The following is a 19175-nucleotide window of genomic DNA, read 5'->3' as shown; positions in this document are numbered from 1 at the left end:
GCGCTTCAATATCATGGCTTGAATTTTCAACAGCAAAATATAGACTATGGCAATAACTACAAACAGAAAATACATCCCTCTCTACCTTGAAGGCCTACCAAGTATTGAAGGTTTTAAAATCTCAGAATGGCATTAAACGTTTGTGTTTCGTAACGGATGTCTATATCCATTCATAAAATGTCCGCTGCACACTTAGAATTGATTGCTCATTCAGAGGGCTGTAAGAAAACTCAAAATCCGTCACCAAAGATGTTGGATAAAAGTCAGGAATTCCATTGGTGAGGGAATAATATAGCACCATTGTAACGATCGTCTGTGGTGGTAGAAGGATCCGACCAAAGCGCAGCGTGGTAAGTGTTCATGATGACGTTTAATACAAACTCAGAACACTAAACAAAACAATAAACGATGAACAAACGAAACAGTACCATGTGGCGACAAATACTGACACGGAAGACAAACACACACAACTCAAAAGTGAAACCCAGGCTACCTAAGTATGATTCTCAATCAGGGACAACGAATGACAGCTGCCACTGATTGAGAACCATACCAGGCCAAACTCAAAACCCCAACATACAAAAACACACATAGACAGCCCACCCCAACTCACGCCCTGACCAACTAAATAAAGATAAAACAAAGGAAATAAAGGTCAGAACGTGACAGTACCCCCACCTAAAGGTGCGGACTCCGGCCGCAAAACCTGAACCTATAGGGGAGGGTCTGGGTGGGCGTCTGTCCGCGGTGGCGGCTCTGGTGCGGGACGTGGACCCCACTTCACCATAGTTTTTGTCCGCCTCCTTAACCGCCCCCGTGGCCTCTTACGAGCGGCGATCCTCGCCGCCGACCTCCGACTGGGAACCCTAGCCATGGGTCCCGAATGTACGGGAGATTCCGGAGGCGCCGGAGTGAAGGATGACTCCGGCAGCGCCGGACAGGCGGGAGGCTCCGGCAGCGCCGAACAGGCGGGAGGCTCCGGCAGCGCCGAACAGGCGGGAGACTCCGGCAGCGCCGAACAGGCGGGAGACTCCGGCAGCGCCGAACAGGCGGGAGACTCCGGCAGCGCCGAACAGGCGGGAGACTCCGGCAGCGCCGAACAGGCGGGAGACTCCGGCAGCGCCGAACAGGCGGGAGACTCCGGCAGCGCCGAACAGGCGGGAGACTCCGGCAGCGCCGAACAGGCGGGAGACTCCGGCAGCGCCGAACAGGCGGGAGACTCCGGCATTGCCGGCGTGACAGGCAGCTCTGGCAGCTCCTGACTGGCGGGCGGCTCTGGCGGCTCCTGACTGACGGACGGCTCTAGCGGCTCAGGACAGACGGGCGGCTCTGACGGCTCAGGACAGACGGGCGGCTCAGGCGGCGCTGGACAGACGGGCGGCTCAGGCGGCGCTGGACAGACGGGCGGCTCAGGCGGCGCTGGACAGACGGGCAGCTCAGGCGGCGCTGGACAGACGGGCAGCTCAGGCGGCGCTGGACAGACGGGCAGCTCAGGCGGCGCTGGACAGACGGGCAGCTCAGGCGGCGCTGGACAGACGGGCAGCTCAGGCGGCGCTGGACAGACGGGCAGCTCAGGCGGCGCTGGACAGACGGGCAGCTCAGGCGGCGCTGGACAGACGGGCAGCTCAGGCGGCGCTGGACAGACGGGCAGCTCAGGCGGCGCTGGACAGACGGGCAGCTCAGGCGGTGCTTGACAGACGGGAGACCCTGGCGGCGCTGGACAGATGGAAGACTCAGGTGGCGCTGGACAGACGGGAGCACCTGTAGTGAGAAGACAGAGAGACAGCCTGGTGCGGGGGGCTGCCACCGGAGGGCTGGTGCGTGGAGGTGGCACTGGATAGACTGGACCATGGAGGCGCACTGCAGGTCTTGAGCACCGGACCTGCCCAACCCTACCTGGCTGAATGCTCCCCGTAGCCAAGCCAGTGCGGCGAGGTGGAATAGGACGCACTGGGCTGTGCTGGCGAACCGGGGACACCATGCGTAGGGCCGGCCCGAGGAGACTCACTGGAGACCAGATGCGTTGAGCCGGCTTCATGGCACCTGGCTCGATGCCCACTCTTGCCCGGCCGATACGAGGTGCTGCTATGTACCGCACCGGGCTATGCCTGCTCACCGGGGACACCGTGCGCCTCACAGCCTAACATGGTGCCTGCCCGGTCCCTCTCTCTCCAAGGTAAGCACAGGGACTTGGCTCAGGTCTCCTACCTGGCTTAGCCACACTCCCCGTGTGCCCCCCTCCCAAGAAATATTTGGGGCTGCCTCTCTGGCTTCCAGCAGCGCTTACGTGCAGCCTCCTCATACCACCGCCTCTCCGCTTTCGCTGCTTCCAGCTCAGCTTTGGGGCGGCGATATTCACCAACCTGAGTCCAAGGTCCCTTGCCGTCCAGAATCTCCTCCCAGGTCCAGGAGTCCTCTGATCGCTGCTGCTGCTGCTGCTGTCCGTTACCACGCTGCTTGGTCCTTTTTTGGTGGGTATTTCTGTAACGATCGTCTGTGGTGGTAGAAGGATCGGACCAAAGCGCAGCGTGGTAAGTGTTCATGATGACGTTTAATACAAACTCAGAACACTAAACAAAACAATAAACGATGAACAAACGAAACAGTACAGTGTGGCGACAAACACTGACACGGAAGACAAACACCCACAACTCAAAAGTGAAACCCAGGCTACGTAAGTATGATCCTCAAATCAGGGACAACGAATGACAGCTGCCACTGATTGAGAACCATACCAGGCCAAACTCAAAACCCCAACATAGAAAAACAGCCCACCCCAACTCACGCCCTGACCAACTAAATAAAAATAAAAAACAAAACAAAGGAAATAAAGGTCAGAACGTGACAACCATTCCTGTTACTAGAGACCTTGAATAGTAGGAATATGAAAATAAAGTCAAAATGTAAAATGGCTAAAAAGCAAGATTCTTGTAAAAGTGTGCCTAACCAGGAGGTTGATATGTCAGTAAAAAGTGGACTAAGAATAGGTTACATTTCTTTATAATTTAAAATAATTATTTTTCTTAAAAAGATGATTGAATTGTTGACAACATACATTGGTTTAACCACATGTCATGACCAATGGGATTAATGAATCAATATTCAGACTTAAAGTTACCTATTATAGTAATAAAACTGCACTTTGTCATATATTATCTCAAATGTAGTCTGGACATGTGGAAAACATGGTGGAAGGACCTGGATTAATTGAAATGTAAGAAAACCAACACCACCTGAAAAAACATGCCTTCTAGATTTATACATATGCAACTAACATAACTTGTTAAATTTGTCATCAGTCCTCATCTAACAATACTTACCTACCTACAGTATAAAAGCCATTGAAGCAGACCTAAAGTAATGTTTGTAATATTGTTGAGATGAGTAAAAATGCTATGCAAATTGCCATTCTAATATGGCATTGCTGGTATGACCCTCTTGACTTCTCAACTGCCTGGTAGAGTTTGGTTATTGTCAAAATAAAAAAAAATGTATTATTGGAAATTCCTATTTGAGTTGTTAGTAATAGGAATTTAAAATTATTTTTTCCCAACATTTATTTATTATTATTTATTAACCTTTATTCAACCAGGAAGGGCTCATTGAGATTTAAAATCTCTTTTTCAAGAGCGTCCTGGCCAAGATAGGCAGCACCAAGTCATTACAAAAAATTACAGACAGACAACATGAAAAACTACAAGTAATCTAGTAAAAACCATTCATGAATTCACAAGAGTATAACAATATCAAAAACAGCAAATTAAAAACATTGACAGGTCAGGGAATCAGCCTCAAAATCCTTCATCAGTGATTTAAAAACACCAATCGGGACAAGTTCTTCCAGTTTAAAATTATTTTGTAAGGTGTTCCAAGACGATGGCGCAGAGTACATAAAAGACCTTTTACCAAATTCAGTTCGGACATTTGGAACAGTTAGCAGGATAAAGTCCAGTGAACGAAGAGAGTACCCACCACATTTCTGAACAATAAAAATGCCCAAATAAAAAGGTAGTAAACCCAAAATGGCTTTGTAAATAAAAGTATACCAGTGACTGAGCCTACGAGTGACTAGAGAAGGCCAGCCAACCCTGGTATACAAAGTGCAGTGGTGCGTAAGGGTTTTGCAGTTTAAAATAAATCTCAAAGCTCCATGGTAAAGAGTGTCAATTGATCTCAAACACTGAGCGGAAGCATTCATATATAAAATATCCCCATAGTCTAGTAAAGGCATAAATGTAGCTGATACTAGCCTCCTTCTGGCTTCAAAAGAAAAACAGGCCTTATTCCTAAAATAAAATCCCAATTTCAGCTTCAATTTTTTTGTAAGTTGTTGAATATGCAATTTAAAAGAGAGGCCGTCATCAATTAGAATTCCAAGATATTTGTATGAGGTTACAACCTCAATCTCCTTGCCCTGACAGGTAGTAACAGGTGAAAGATTCAGAGGTCTATTTCTTGCATTAGAAAACACCATTAGTTTAGTTTTGTCAGTATTGAGGATAAGCTTCAATTGACACAAGGTATGTTGAACAGTATAAAAAGCAGTTTGCAAGTTCTGGAAAGCTTTTGTAAGAGATGAGGCACAACAGTAAATAACAGTATCATGAGCATAAAAATGAAGTTGTGCATTTTGGACATTTCTGTCTAAATCATTTATATAAATAGTGAATAAGAGAGGACCAAGTACAGAGCCCTGGGGCACACCATTCAGGACAGACAATTTAACAGACATAAGCCCATCAAATTGAGTGCACTGAGTTCTATCAGACAGATAGTTAGCAAACCATGCAACTGCATGCTCCGAAAGACCTACACTCAACAATCTCTGCCTCAGTATAGCATGATCAACTGTATCAAAAGCCTTAGAGAGATCAATAAAAAGTGAGACACAGTGCTGTTTTTTGTCAAGGGCTTCAGTGATATCATTTAAAACATTCATGGCTGCTGTAATTGTGCTATGCTTCTTCCTGAAGCCCGATTGGTACATTGATAAAATAGAGTTAGTAAATAAAAACTATTTTAGCTGTTCACTTACAAGGGTTTCAAGTATTTTCACCAGGGGTGACAGCTTTGAGATTGGCCTATAATTATTTAAAAGAGTTGGATCTCCCCCTTTTAAAAGTGGTAGGACAAATGCTGATTTCCAGATCTTTGGAATTTCATTACATTCCAGGGTTAGATTGAACAGATATGTAAGTGGTTCAGCTATGAAATCAGCTGCCAGATTTAAAAAGCAGGGATCCAAAACATCAGGACCTGCAGGCTTTCTGTAACGGCTGTCGCTCTCCTCATCCTCAGACGAGGTGAGGAGAGAAGGATCTTCGGACCAAAACGCAGCATTTGGGAAATAAGCCATCTTTATTATAAATACGACGGCAATACGAAACAAAACAAAACACTTTCAAAACATCAAAACAAGAAAACGACGTTGACGAAACCTGAACATAAACTTACATAACTAAACATAAACTCACGTACAGGAAACAGACGACATCGAAACGAACAGCCAAACAGTCCCGTATGGAAAATACATATGACGACACAGGAGACAATCACCCACAAACAAACAGTGAGAATGCCCTACCTAAATATGACTCTTAATTAGAGGAAAACGCAAACCACCTGCCTCTAATCAAGAGCCATACCAGGCAAACCAAAACCAACATAGAAACAGATAACATAGACTGCCCACCCAAAACTAACGCCCTGACCAATTACACATACAAAAACAACATAAAACTGGTCAGGACCGTTACATAACCCCCCCCCTCAAGGTGCGAACTCCGGGCGCACCATCACAAAGTCCAGGGGAGGGTCTGGGTGGGCAGGTGACCACGGTGGTGGCTCCGGCTCTGGACGCTGTCCCCACACCACCATAGTCACTCCCCGTCTTCTTCTTCCCCTCCCAATGCCCACCCTAAAACTCACATCCCCTAAATAAACATCCAGCACCAGGAGAAGGGGCAGCACCGGGACAAAGGGCAGCACCGGGACAAGGGGCAGCACCGGGACAAGGGGCAGCACCGGGACAAGGGACAGCACCGGGACAAGGGGCAGTACCGGGACAAGGGGCAGTACCGGGACAAGGGGCAGCACCAGGATAAGGGGCAGCACCAGGATAAGGGGCAGCACCGGGACAAGGGGCAGCACCGGGACAAGGGGCAGGTCCCGGCTGAGGGACTCTGGCAGGTCTATGCAGGCTGACGGCTCTCGACGCTCATGGCAGGCTGACGGCTCTCGACGCTCATGGCAGGCTGACGGCTCTCGACGCTCATGGCAGGCTGACGGCTCTCGACGCTCATGGCAGGCTGACGGCTCTCGACGCTCATGGCAGGCTGACGGCTCTCGACGCTCATGGCAGGCTGACGGCTCTCGACGCTCATGGCAGGCTGACGGCTCTCGACGCTCATGGCAGGCTGACGGCTCTCGACGCTCATGGCAGGCTGACGGCTCTCGACGCTCATGGCAGGCTGACGGCTCTCGACGCTCATGGCAGGCTGACGGCTCTCGACGCTCATGGCTCTCTGACGGCTCTGGCTGCTCATGGCTCTCTGACGGCTCTGGCTGCTCATGGCTCTCTGACGGCTCTGGCTGCTCATGGCTCTCTGACGGCTCTGGCTGCTCATGGCTCTCTGGCGGCTCTGGCTGGTCATGGCTCGCTGGCGGCTCTGGCAGATCCTGTCTGGTTGGCGGCTCTGGCAGATCCTGTCTGGTTGGCGGCTCTGGCAGATCCTGTCTGGTTGGCGGCTCTGGCAGATCCTGTCTGGTTGGCGGCTCTGGCAGATCCTGTCTGGCTGACGGCTCTAGCGGCTCCTGTCTGGCGGACGGCTCTAGCGGCTCCTGTCTGGCGGACGGCTCTGTAGGCTCATGGCAGACGGGCGGCTTTGCAGGCTCATGGCAGATGGGCGGCTTTGCAGGCTCATGGCAGACGGATGGCTCAGACGGCGCTGGGGAGACGGATGGCTCAGATGGCGCTGGGGAGACGGATGGCTCAGATGGCGCTGGGGAGACGGATGGCTCAGATGGCGCTGGGGAGACGGATGGCTCAGATGGCGCTGGGGAGACGGATGGCTCAGGCCGGATACGGCGCACTGTAGACCTGGTGCGTGGTGCCGGAACTGGAGGCACCGGGCTAAGGATAAGCACCTTCCTACTAGTGCGGGGAGCAGGAACAGGGCACACTGTATTCTCAAAGCCCACTCCACAACTGATGCGCGGCACCGGCACTGGTGACGCCGGGCTGAGGACAAGCACATCAGGATTAGTAGGGGGAGAAGATACAGTTTGTACAGGGCTCTGGAGACGCACTGGTAGCTTAGTGCGTGGGGCCGGAACTGGAGGCACCGGGCTAGATACACGCACTACAGGGAGAGTGCGTGGAGGAACAGGGCTCAGGATACGCACTGGTAGCCTAGTGCGTAGTGTAGACACTGTAGGTACTAGGCTGGGGCGGGGAGGTGGTGCCGGAAATACCGGACCGTGGAGACGTACTGGCACTCTTGAGCATTGAGCCTGCCCAACCTTACCTGGTTGAATGCTCCCGGTTGCCCGACCAGTGCGGGGAGGTGGAATAACCCGCACCGGCCTATGTAGGCGAACCGGGGAAACCATGCGTAAGGCAGGTGCCATGTATGCCGGCCCGAGGAGACGCACTGGAGACCAGACGCGTTGAGCCGGCCTCATGACACCTGGCTCAATACCCAATCTAGCCCTACCAGTGCGGGGAGGTGGAATAACCCGCACTGGGCTATGCACTCGTACAGGAGACACCGTGCGCTCTACTGCGTAACACGGCGCCTGCCCGTACTCCCGCTCTCCACGGTAAGCCTGGGAAGTGGGCGCAGGTCTCCTACCTGCCCTTGGCCCACTACCTCCTAGCCCCCCCCCAAGAAATTTTTGGGTGTTACTTACGGGCTTTTTTGGCTTCCGTGCCAGACGCGTTCCCTCATAGCTCCGGTTCCTCTCTCCGGTAGCCTCTGCTCTCCTCCGTGCCTCCAGCTCAGCTTTGGGACGGCGATATTCTCCCTGCTGTGCCCATGGACCTCTCCCGTCCAATATTTCCTCCCAAGTCCAGAAATCCTTGTTGCCCTGTCGAGCTTTCCCTTGCCGCTTGGTCCTAATTTGGTGGGTGATTCTGATAAAGCTGTCGCTCTCCTCATCCTCAGACGAGGTGAGGAGAGAAGGATCTTCGGACCAAAACGCAGCATTTGGGAAATAAGCCATCTTTATTATAAATACGACGGCAATACGAAACAAAACAAAACACTTTCAAAACATCAAAACAAGAAAACGACGTTGACGAAACCTGAACATAAACTTACATAACTAAACATAAACTCACGTACAGGAAACAGACGACATCGAAACGAAACGAAACGAACAGCCAAACAGTCCCGTATGGAAAATACATATGACGACACAGGAGACAATCACCCACAAACAAACAGTGAGAATGCCCTACCTAAATATGACTCTTAATTAGAGGAAAACGCAAACCACCTGCCTCTAATCAAGAGCCATACCAGGCAAACCAAAACCAACATAGAAACAGATAACATAGACTGCCCACCCAAAACTAACACCCTGACCAATTACACATACAAAAACAACATAAAACTGGTCAGGACCGTTACACTTTCTTTGATCTAAGGATTTCAGGGCTTTATGTACCACCTGCACTGAGAATGGCAAAAAGCTAAAAGTTAGACCAGCTCTCATTGGTTCATCCACACAGGGTTGTACAGAGACAGAGGACACTGGTTCATCCACACAGGGTTGTACAGAGACAGAGGGCACTGAATCAAACAGCCTAACAGATGATACAAAGTGCTCATTGAAACAATTCAGTATTTCAGTTGTCATATATAGCAACAGAGTCCTTCAAAACACATGACGGTAATTCATTAACATTACTGTTACCAGACATAGACTTAATAGCATTCCAAAACTTTCTAGGGTCATTCAGGTTATCAGTGGTAACAGACATAAAATATTCAGACTTGGCCTTCCTGAGAAGAAAAGAACACTTGTTTCTTAACTGCCTAAAAATAAGCCAATCAGCATCAGAACAAGATTTCCTTGCTTTAGCCCAGGCTAGATTACGGTCGTGAATAATACAAGACAGCTCAGAAGAAAACCATGGATTATCCCGTCCTTTAACCCTGAACCTGCGGAATGGTGCATGTTTGTTTACTATTTGGAAAAACCATCATGAAAGAATTTCCAGGCAGTTTCCACATCAGGGATAAGCTCAATTTTGCTCCAGTCAAAATAAAACAAATCATGAAAGATAGCCTGCTCATTAAAACACTTCAAATTTCTCTTACGAATATAACGTGGATTTGTCTTTGGAACCTTAGTATTTATAACAGCAACAACAGCACAATGGTCACTTAAATCATTACAAAAAACACCAACCGCGGAATATTTATGTGGAACATTTGTCAATATCAAATCAATCAGGGTAGATTTATCTGGGCATTTAAGATTTGGGCGAGTGGGTGAATTAATCAACTGGGTAAGATTCATAGAATTACAAAAGGTTTTTAAATCATCAGACACCGGCTTTACCCAACACCAGTTGAGATCACCAATCAAGATCGTTTCACTGTAAAGAAGTTTAGACATAAGGTGCGTCAAAGAAGAAAATGCATCACCGAGAGCAGAGGGGGGTCTATAACAGCCAATCACAGTTATAGAGAGACCCTTTGAAACCTCAATATTCAAAGCAAGAAATTCCAACTGTTTACAAATAGTTTCAGACTTTGCCACACTTACATGGAATTTAGATTTTACATATATAGCCACACCCCCACCTTTCTTAACCCGATCAGTGCGATACACATTGTAACCACTTATACAAATATCCTTATCAAAAACAGACTTGCTGAGCCAGGTTTCAGAAAACACAATTAAATCAGCATCAGTTGATTTAGCCCAAATCCTAACCCCATCAATTTTTGACAACAGGCTGCGTACATTTAAATGAAAAATACCAAAACCAGATCTTGATTTAAAATCAGAGGGGGTTTGGAGACATTGCATATCAGGGCCAGGGTTAGGTTGCACGTTACCTGATATCAACAACAGAAGAATAACTAAGCACCTCTGTTTAATAACCTTGCACGGCTTCTCTTTTTTAAGAGACCTACTGCAAGCTAATTCTACAAGTGAGTTTCCAGACAATACAAAACAGTCATTTAAAACCATTAGACTTTGGTAGTGACACAAATTCGTACTGTTCACATCATGCCACAAATGCATCGGCACTTGGACGAGTGGACCGAGTGAAAAAGAGCGAGTTCCTGCAGACAAAATGTCTAATGGACGTGAGAGTACATTGTCAGATGTACTCACCCTGCTACAATGTTCGTTTTCTCCAGAGTTCAGTAAAGTCAGTGCGCAAAGCAATACCACGTAAATTGTCATTTCTGACCAAAAAACAAGAGGCCAACGAAGGTAAGTGGAGAGAGGGACAGCGTGTATGTGAGTCAATGTGAGTGTTTGCGCGTGTGAGTAGATTGGGTGTTGAGGGCGATAGAGAGAACGGGTTGAGCTGCCACTGACAGCCAGGCGAAGAGCAAAAGGGAGCAGCTTGGACAAGACACTCCGCGGACCTTCGAGAGAAACTCAGGCCAGCCAGAGATAGGGTTACTTTGGTAAACTTCAAGTAATGAAGTTCCGAGTTGAGGAGGACCCGTGATCTTTACACCAGCAAAAATAAAATAGTTTGCACTACGCAACAACATGCTTTTCAAGAAGAGACAGTTAAAGGTGTAAAGAACCATGATCGTAAGGTTCTAATTGAAACATGCATGGTGCCATAAAGAACCCTTTCATAAGGTTTTATAAAGGTTCTGGGACCTGGTGACAGGTTGTCACTTATCAAACCAATCAACTATTTTGCATAGATGGAGCTCCAAACAGAGGTTATGTTTCTGAAAAATGTTCAGCAACATGCTAGCAATCATATGATAAGAAACTAACAGTGAGTGTTAGATGCCAGCCCTGCCATTCAAACAGAACATCTCATACTGAAGTTCTTTAGACTACCAATAGTCAAGACAACAAAATTAGATTCGGAAGGATGGCCTTGCGAAACTACAGGTATTTTGCCAGTGCATAAGAAAATTGACAGTCGGGCAGTTGGTAAGATGGCATATCTTTATGGTGTATGTGCTAATGGCATACCATAGGAACATTCCATAGACTTGTAAAAATGTCCATCTGAAGTGAATTATGAAATAATGATTCAAGTTGAGGGAGACAGTTACATCATTGGGACACATAATATTTGACAGACATCACCGTGCAGTATTCTGCCCCAATCATATTGTTTGTATAGTTTGTTATTGTCTCAGATTCCAGAGGGACCTGTTAGCACTGACCTGCAAGGCTCTGTAATAATGACATGTATCACTCTACCAATTTAAAGGTATCAAACAAGAGCACACACACACACACACACACACACACACACACATACACACATTCATGTAGTACATTGTGATTTCATACTGCATCATCAAAACTCAACATGTGCTCTGTGAATGAGGTCCAAACCTCTAAGGAATTCTACCAATTAAAGGTGTTGGAGACACACATGCTTTCCTCCAGGGTCCAATAAGGCCCTGAGTGCAGCTCTGTTGTCATTTGTGTGAGTACAACTTCCACTAGGCCTCAGCCTCAGTATAACCCTCCCCTAAACAATCCACCCTGCACAGGTCAAAAATCCCACCTCTGAATCCTGACTGTCACAGGTGGAATCTGAACCCTGGGATCCTGAGTGGAAAACCAGCATCTTAACCAATATTTCAAGAAGAAAGTTACTCTTGGACCGAGGGTGACACTGATTTTGAGGTCGCAGAAAGGGCTACCTCTTCACGATACTGTTAGTCAGACTAACCTCTGCTACGCATTTTAGTTATATTGCAGATGGATGGGGGTTAACAATTTCAATTCAATAAAATAATAGATTTGGCCTTTCCTACTATAGCCCACAGAAACACATTGAATAATACATTCATAAATGGCAAGAAATACAGTCAAATAATACATCTTCAGGACTACGGTTTTGAAGTGTCTGTCCTATATCTAGGAGATATAAGAAAGATCAGGAAATATTTATATATACTGTGTAGAGAGAGAGAGAGAGAAAGAGATAGAGAAAGATTTGTATATAGGCTTTGTGCATTCAGAAAGCATCCAGACCCCTTCCCTCTTTCCACATTTTGTTACACTACAGACTTATTCTAAAATAGATTTTTTTTAAATGTCCCTCTTCAATCTACATACAATACCCAATAATGACAAAACAAAAACAGGTTTTTAGAAATATTTGCAAATGTACTGAAAAACAAAAAAATTAAAACGTATTTACATAAGTATTCAGACCCTTTGCCATGAGTCACAAAATTGAGCTCAGGAGCATCCTGTTTCCATTAATCATCCTTGAGATGTTTCTACAACTTGATTGTAATGTCCCACATTTGACAGTGCATGTCAGAGCAAAAACCAAGCCATGAGGTCGAAGGAATTGTCCGTAGAGCTCCAAGACATTGAAGATTACCAAGAACACAGTGGCCTCCATCACTCTTCAATGGAAGAAGTTTGGAACCACCAATACTCTTCCTAGAGCTGTCCGCCTAGCCAAACTGAGCAATCGGGGGAGAAGGGCCTTGGTCAGGGAGGTGACCAAGAACCCGATGTTCACTCTGACCGAGCTCCAGAGTTCCTCTGTGGAGATGGGAGAAACTTCCAGAAGGACAACCATCTCTGCAGCATTCCACCAACCAGGGCTTTATGGTAGAGTGGCCAGGCGGAAGCGACTCCTCAGTAAAAGGCAAATGACAGCCCTCTTGCCAAAAGGCACCGAAAGTACTCAAACCATGAGAAACAACATTCTCTGGTTTGTTGAAACCAAGATTGAACTCTTTGGCCTGAATGCCAAGGGTGACATTTGGAGTAAACCTGGCACCATTCCTATGGTGAAGCATGGTGGTGGCAGCATCATGCTATGGGGATGTTTTTCAGCGGCAGGGACTCTGAGACTCGTCAGGATCGAGGGAAAGATTAACAGAGCAAAGTACAGAGAGAGCCATTATGAAAACCAGAGCTCTCAAAACCTCAGACAGGGGCGATTTACCTTGCAACAGGACAACGACCCTAAGCACACAGCCAAGACAATGCAGGAGTGGCTTTGGGGACAAGTCTCTTAATGTCCTTAAGTGGCCCAGCCGGAGCCCGGTCTTGAACCCAATCAAACATCTCTGGAGAGACCTGAAAATAGCTGTGCAGCGATGCTCCCATCCAACCTGACAAAGCTTGAGAGGTTCTGCAAAGAAAGATGGGAGAAACTCCCCAAATGCAGGTTTGCCAAGCTTGTAGCTTCATAGCCAAGAAGACGCAAGGCTGTAATTGCTGACAAAGGTGCTTCAACAAAGTACTGAGTAAAGGGTCTGAATACTTATGTAAATGTGATATTTCCTTTTTTATATATATGTATTTGCAAAAAATTCAAAAAATCAGTTAGGGTCAAATCTGGAGTATTTCCGCTGTCTTATCCGGTGACCTGTGTGAATTTAAGTATGCTCTCTCTAATTCTCTCTTTCTTTCTTTCTCTCTCTCGGAGGACCTGAGCCCTAGGACCTTGCCTCAGGACTACCTGGCCTGCTGACACCTTGCTGTCCCCAGTCCACCTGGTCATGCTGCTACTCCAGTTTCAACTGTTCTGCCTGCGGCTATGGAACCCTGACCTGTTCACCGGACGTGCTACCTGTCCCAGACCTGCTATTTTCAACTGTCTAGAGACCGCAGGAGCGGTAGAGATACTCTGAATGATTGGCTATGAAAAGCCAACTGACATTTACTCCTGAGGTGCTGACCTGTTGCACCCTCGACAACCACTGTGATTATTATTGTTAGACCCTGCTGGTCATCTATGAACATTTGAACATCTTGGCCATGTTCTGTTATAATCTCCACCCCTCATAGCCTGGTTCCCCTCTAGGTTTCTTCCTAGGTTCTGGCCTTTCTAGGGAGTTTTTCCTAGCCACCGTGCTTCTACATCTGCATTGCTTGCTGTTTGGGGTTTTAGGCTGGGTTTCTGTACAGCACTTTGAGATATCAGCTGATGTAAGAAGGGCTTTATAAATACATTTGATTTGAATTTGATTTGACTTTTGCTTTGTCATTATAGGGTATTGTGTGATGATTGCTGAGGGAAAAAAATATATTTTAGGATAAGGCTCTAAAGTAACAAAATGTGGAAAAACTCAAGGGGTCTGAATTCTTTCTGAATGCTCACCTGAGTTCAAACTTGCTCCTGTTGATTTAACCACATTTCATGACCGAATATTCAGACTTAAGGACGCCTATAAAATAATGCCTATACTAGTAATAAAAACTGCACTGTGTCTTATATTATCTCAAAATGTAGTCTGAACATGTCCGGGTGGCAAAAAAAAGTTTGTCCTTCCTAGCTCGGCATGGTCCTAAGATTTAGGCACCGCACAGTGGCTATAAGCGGTGATATCAAAGGCATGGTTCACCAGGTGTGCCTTCTCCAAGTCACTCTTCAGGTTCATTTGAAGGGATTTGGACCACAAAGCAGAGCTGAGCACCTATGAATGCCAGGTTCTTTGGAACGATGTGTAGTCCCTGCTATGCCCTCTATCCCCTCCAGAAACATTATCGGGGCCACCATGATGGCAACACGGATGTTCAGGAGTCAGTCGAGCACGCTTTCTATATTGACAACTGTCTCCAAATTCTACCCAAGCAACATTTTTGCTGGATCGCTGGCTCTGATGACACTTGGGCGGGCGTTTCTAGGTTTGGCAATGGGCCAGTAACATACCCTTTTCCTCCAGAAGAGAGATCAAAGACCAGTAAGTTATGTCTCTCCCAAACCACCATCGATCCACAAGAACCAACTCTGGGCCTGAGCTGATAGCGAGAGTCCCTCGGCTAAAAACATTGACTTGTCCAGAGAGAAGAGGAACCAACCTTGAGGGTCATTTACAGAGGGCTGGCCAGCCAATATGATCCCTTAGGCTACATCCTCCCTTTCGTGACCCAGGCAAAGGTTCTTGCACAGGAACTCTGGACCAGCAAGAGGGTCTGGGATGACCACGTACTGCCTGATGGGCAGATGGAAAACATGGGAAAATCTGTTCTCAGACCTCTCCACCTAAACCATGCCCAGATGCTATGTGCCTCCAAGGGCAGGCAATCAGATGGTAGAACGTGAACTGCACACTGTCTGTAACTCATCAGAGCGAGCCAATCGGGCCGTAGTTTATCTCCGTGCCCAGATTAAACCAGGCCGCTTGGAGAGCCTTTGTGGAGCAAGAGCATAGTCAATTTATTTGTCGCCATTGTCATAGTCTATTTATTATGGTTCTGAAAACGCAAGCCATGATATTGAAGCGCCCAAAGTCGGTATACTTTGTTTAATGGTTGTGTGGTGCGTTGGCACAGAAACCTGTTGGTGGAAAATTTGTTACATATATTTTTTTTAATGATAAATTATGGCATCTAAATGTTGGAAATCTGATATCCCCCTAGCTGATCATCGTCTGCAGCCAGCTCTGATCATAGTGTAGGCCTAATGAAACAGACGGGAGAATGAGCTGGTCCATGGTGGTCGGCGAACCCTCAACCTTCTGGCCCAGGGTCGCTACAGTTATTGTTATTTCTGTCCACACACATTGTTTTGTGTTAATTCTATGAGGGGGAGGGTGTCCAATTGTATGTACAGTACAAGGGAGGGTCGTCAAAACATTCCCAGTAAATTGTGAACTGTCCCTACTTAACTTGAAGTGGTTTTGAGATCATTGACCGATTACAATTGAACTGAAAGTCACATTTATTAGTAACATTTTTTTCTTAGAAAACACACCAGAAATGGTGAAAAAAACATGAAGGGGTGATTGGGACAGTTCCTATGGAGCGCAACAATTTTGATAGCATTTTCTATAAGCGCGTACACCATAAGTTATGCCATCTCATCAACTTCCCTACTGTCAACTTTCCTACACACTTGCCAGCTGACATGTGACGTACCATCATGTCTCCTGAGGTTCTGGATTATGTTCCAAACTGAGCACTGACATCACCCAAACCAGTTAGTCTGCACAGTTATCCATAGAGAGCCTTTTTATGTCTCTATTTTGGTTTGGTCAGGGTGTGATTTGGGGTGGGCATTCTATGTTCTTTATTTCTATGATTTGTGATTCTATATTTTGGCCGGGTATGGTTCTCAATCAGGGACAGCTGTCTATTGTTGTCTCTGATTGGGAATCATACTTAGGCAGCCTGTTTTACCACTTTAGGTTGTGGGATGTTGTTTTTGTTAGCTCTGTGTAGTCTTCAAGACGTTACGTTCGTCGTTCTTTTGTTGTTTTGGTTGGTGTTTGGTTTTAATAAAGAAGCATGAACACGTACCACGCTGCACCTTGGTCTCATCCTTCCGACGAGCGTTACACTTTGAGTGACCAAAACATCACCAATGCTATATTCTCCCCATTCAAATTCTCAGTTGAGAAAATGTACCTTTTCTCTCATCTCTAACTATCAGTAAGGCTGAAGGACAGGCTAGGTGGGCAGAGAAACATCCAACCCTAACACATATCACATCATGCTTTCACATATAATTTCTTTGACAAACCATTTTTTTTATTTGTGTGTGTGTGTGTGTGTGTGTGTGTGTGTGTGTGTGTGTGTGTGTGTGTGTGTGTGTGTGTGTGTGTGTGTGTGTGTGTGTGTGTGTGTGTGTGTGTGTGTGTGTGTGTGTGTGTGTGTGTGTGTGTGTGTGCAGAGAGACCCGTCAGTAACTCAGGGATATATAGAGAGGCAGAGCTCGGAGTTTGTCAGAAGGCGGACCTGACAGGGTCACACACAGGACCAAGCAGGAGCAGGACCTCAGTATTTTTTACCTTTTATTACAAATGGAGAAATATGAAGATGTTCAATACTGTTTTCAAGATGGAAACTCTTCTTGCAGAAAGGCTTTGCTATCGACATCTATCTACATAACACTGTACATCTTCTTCTCATTGATTTCAGCAGTTACAGTATTTTTGAACGTACTGGTGATCGTCTCCATCTCTCACTTCAAGCAGCTCCACACTCCAACCAACCTGCTCATCGTATCTCTGGCAGTGTCAGATCTGCTGGTGGGACTGATTGTGATACCAGTAACGACGGTAGCGATAATGGAACCATGCTGGGGTTTTGGGGAATATTTCTGTGTGTTTTATTTCTACATCACTTGTTTATGTGCATCTTTATCTCTGGGCAATTTGGTCTTGATATCTATTGACCGCTATGTTGCTGTGTGTGATCCCTTATTATACCACTCTAAAATAACAATAACAAGAATTATGTGTTGCTTATCCATTACCTGGTGTTTTTGTACCATATACAATGCTGCTATTATAAACATTTTTGTAAATGTACAGATACCAAGTAGGTGTTTGAAAGAATGTTTTATTGTTGAAGGAATAACCTGGGGTAATATCATTGACACTGTTGTTACAATGGTTGTCCCTTGCTCTATTATTATAACACTTTATTTTAAAATCTTTGTAGTAGCCAGATCACAGGCCAGAAAGGTATGTTCAAAAGAGGCTGCCAGTGTGTCCGGTGTTAAAACTGTAAAGGCAAATAAGTCGGAGACAAAAGCAACAAAAACTCTAGCTATTGTTGTTTTCACCTATCTAAGCTGTTGGATTCCATTTCATTTGTATTTATTTTTTCTTTTAATTGACAATTTATCGTCATTCATCATCAGCTTTCTGCCACTTGTTAATTCCTTAATTAATCCAATCATTTATGCTTTCTTTTATCCATGGTTCAAAGTGACAGCTAAACGTATTTTAACTCAGGTGAAGTTAAGGCGTTCATAGTTCCTATGTTTTTATTCCTACATTTGACAAACAGGTTTGATATAGTTATTTTATACTGTTTTGTTGTAATTGGCTCCTTCATGTAACAATATGCTGACGTGACTTATCTCAGTGTTGTCATCATAGATACATGTGGTGTTGATACAGAATGATTTGACTGGATTTGAATGGAATGACTTGGAGATGGCATAAGAAGGACAAAGGTTGTTTTATAAAAGACATTGTAATAATTTTGGGGTGTATATTCCAAATACCAAAGTTTCTTGTTGTTGCATGTTATTTAATGATAAATGGTATGTAAGATTTCTAAAAGTACATTTTGAGGATGTCATGGATCATTCATTCTATATGTTCTTTAACATCGCCCTCTAGTGGCTCATATGGGACAAAATGCCTTTAACAAATCTAGTAAAGTTGAAATGTAAAACACTGCATGATATCAGGTAAAGTCCAGGTCTCACTCAATGGTGTATTGTAGTAGTTGATGGTCATATGTAAGAATATGCGATTATGGGTAACACTTTATAATAGCATTCAGTAATAAACCATTTCTAAGGTATTTACAGTTTGTTCACCATTTATGATCATTATTATTAAGCCCACATTTGTTAAATGTTAGTCAGCTAGGATGTCTCACATTTATTAATAACTACTATATGCATCAATGACTAAACACAACAGTGCAGGAGACCACAGCAGACACTTCAACCTCAACATACTGGGTAGGACCACTACCACTACTCTCACTACATCACTGCTGCCAGGTCAGGCGTCACGCCAGAGCAGCTCTGTCAGATGCTGTTGAGTCTGAATGAATATAGAGATTAGTAAGACTTTATAATAACACTTTGTAATAAACAATTTATAATTGATTAGTAAATAGTTTATTCATCATTCATTTATCATTACTCCCAGATTTGTTTGAGTAAGCTAGTTATTCACTCATTTATAAACAACTTTTATAGTATGTAGTAATGATTCAGAATAGCATTCATATGATGTTTAATAAATGTAATTATAAACCATTTACAAATCATTAGTAATGTTTTTTTGCAGACTAATCTAAAGTGAGGACTAGTCACACTTTTTTAAATGCTTTATAAATATTTTGAGTGATCAGTGTAATTTATCACAAAAAGATGGACATGCTGATGGTAGATATTCCAGCAGTACCTGATGCTCCTTCAGTTCTCAAAATGACCTAGAACATATCAATGGTTAAACAATAAGCACACAACACAGAGGATGTTAAAGGAAATATATTGA

General features: G+C 45.4%; 1 protein-coding gene across 1 annotated transcript; it reads left to right on the top strand.

The window, feature by feature from the left end:
* Nucleotides 1–872: 872 nt before the first annotated feature.
* LOC129816187 (trace amine-associated receptor 6-like) lies at nucleotides 873–18838 on the top strand. Its single transcript, XM_055870426.1, has 5 exons — nucleotides 873–995; nucleotides 7275–7318; nucleotides 8384–8390; nucleotides 16956–17469; nucleotides 18825–18838. The coding sequence occupies exons 1-5, from the start codon at nucleotides 873–875 to the stop codon at nucleotides 18836–18838; spliced, it is 702 nt and encodes a 233-aa protein (XP_055726401.1).
* Nucleotides 18839–19175: the final 337 nt, after the last annotated feature.

Source organism: Salvelinus fontinalis, chromosome 19, assembly GCF_029448725.1.
Source record: "Salvelinus fontinalis isolate EN_2023a chromosome 19, ASM2944872v1, whole genome shotgun sequence".
NCBI lineage: Eukaryota > Metazoa > Chordata > Actinopteri > Salmoniformes > Salmonidae > Salvelinus > Salvelinus fontinalis.
The sequence above is the reverse complement of the archived record's forward strand: the minus strand, read 5'-3'. Positions and strand labels throughout refer to the sequence as shown.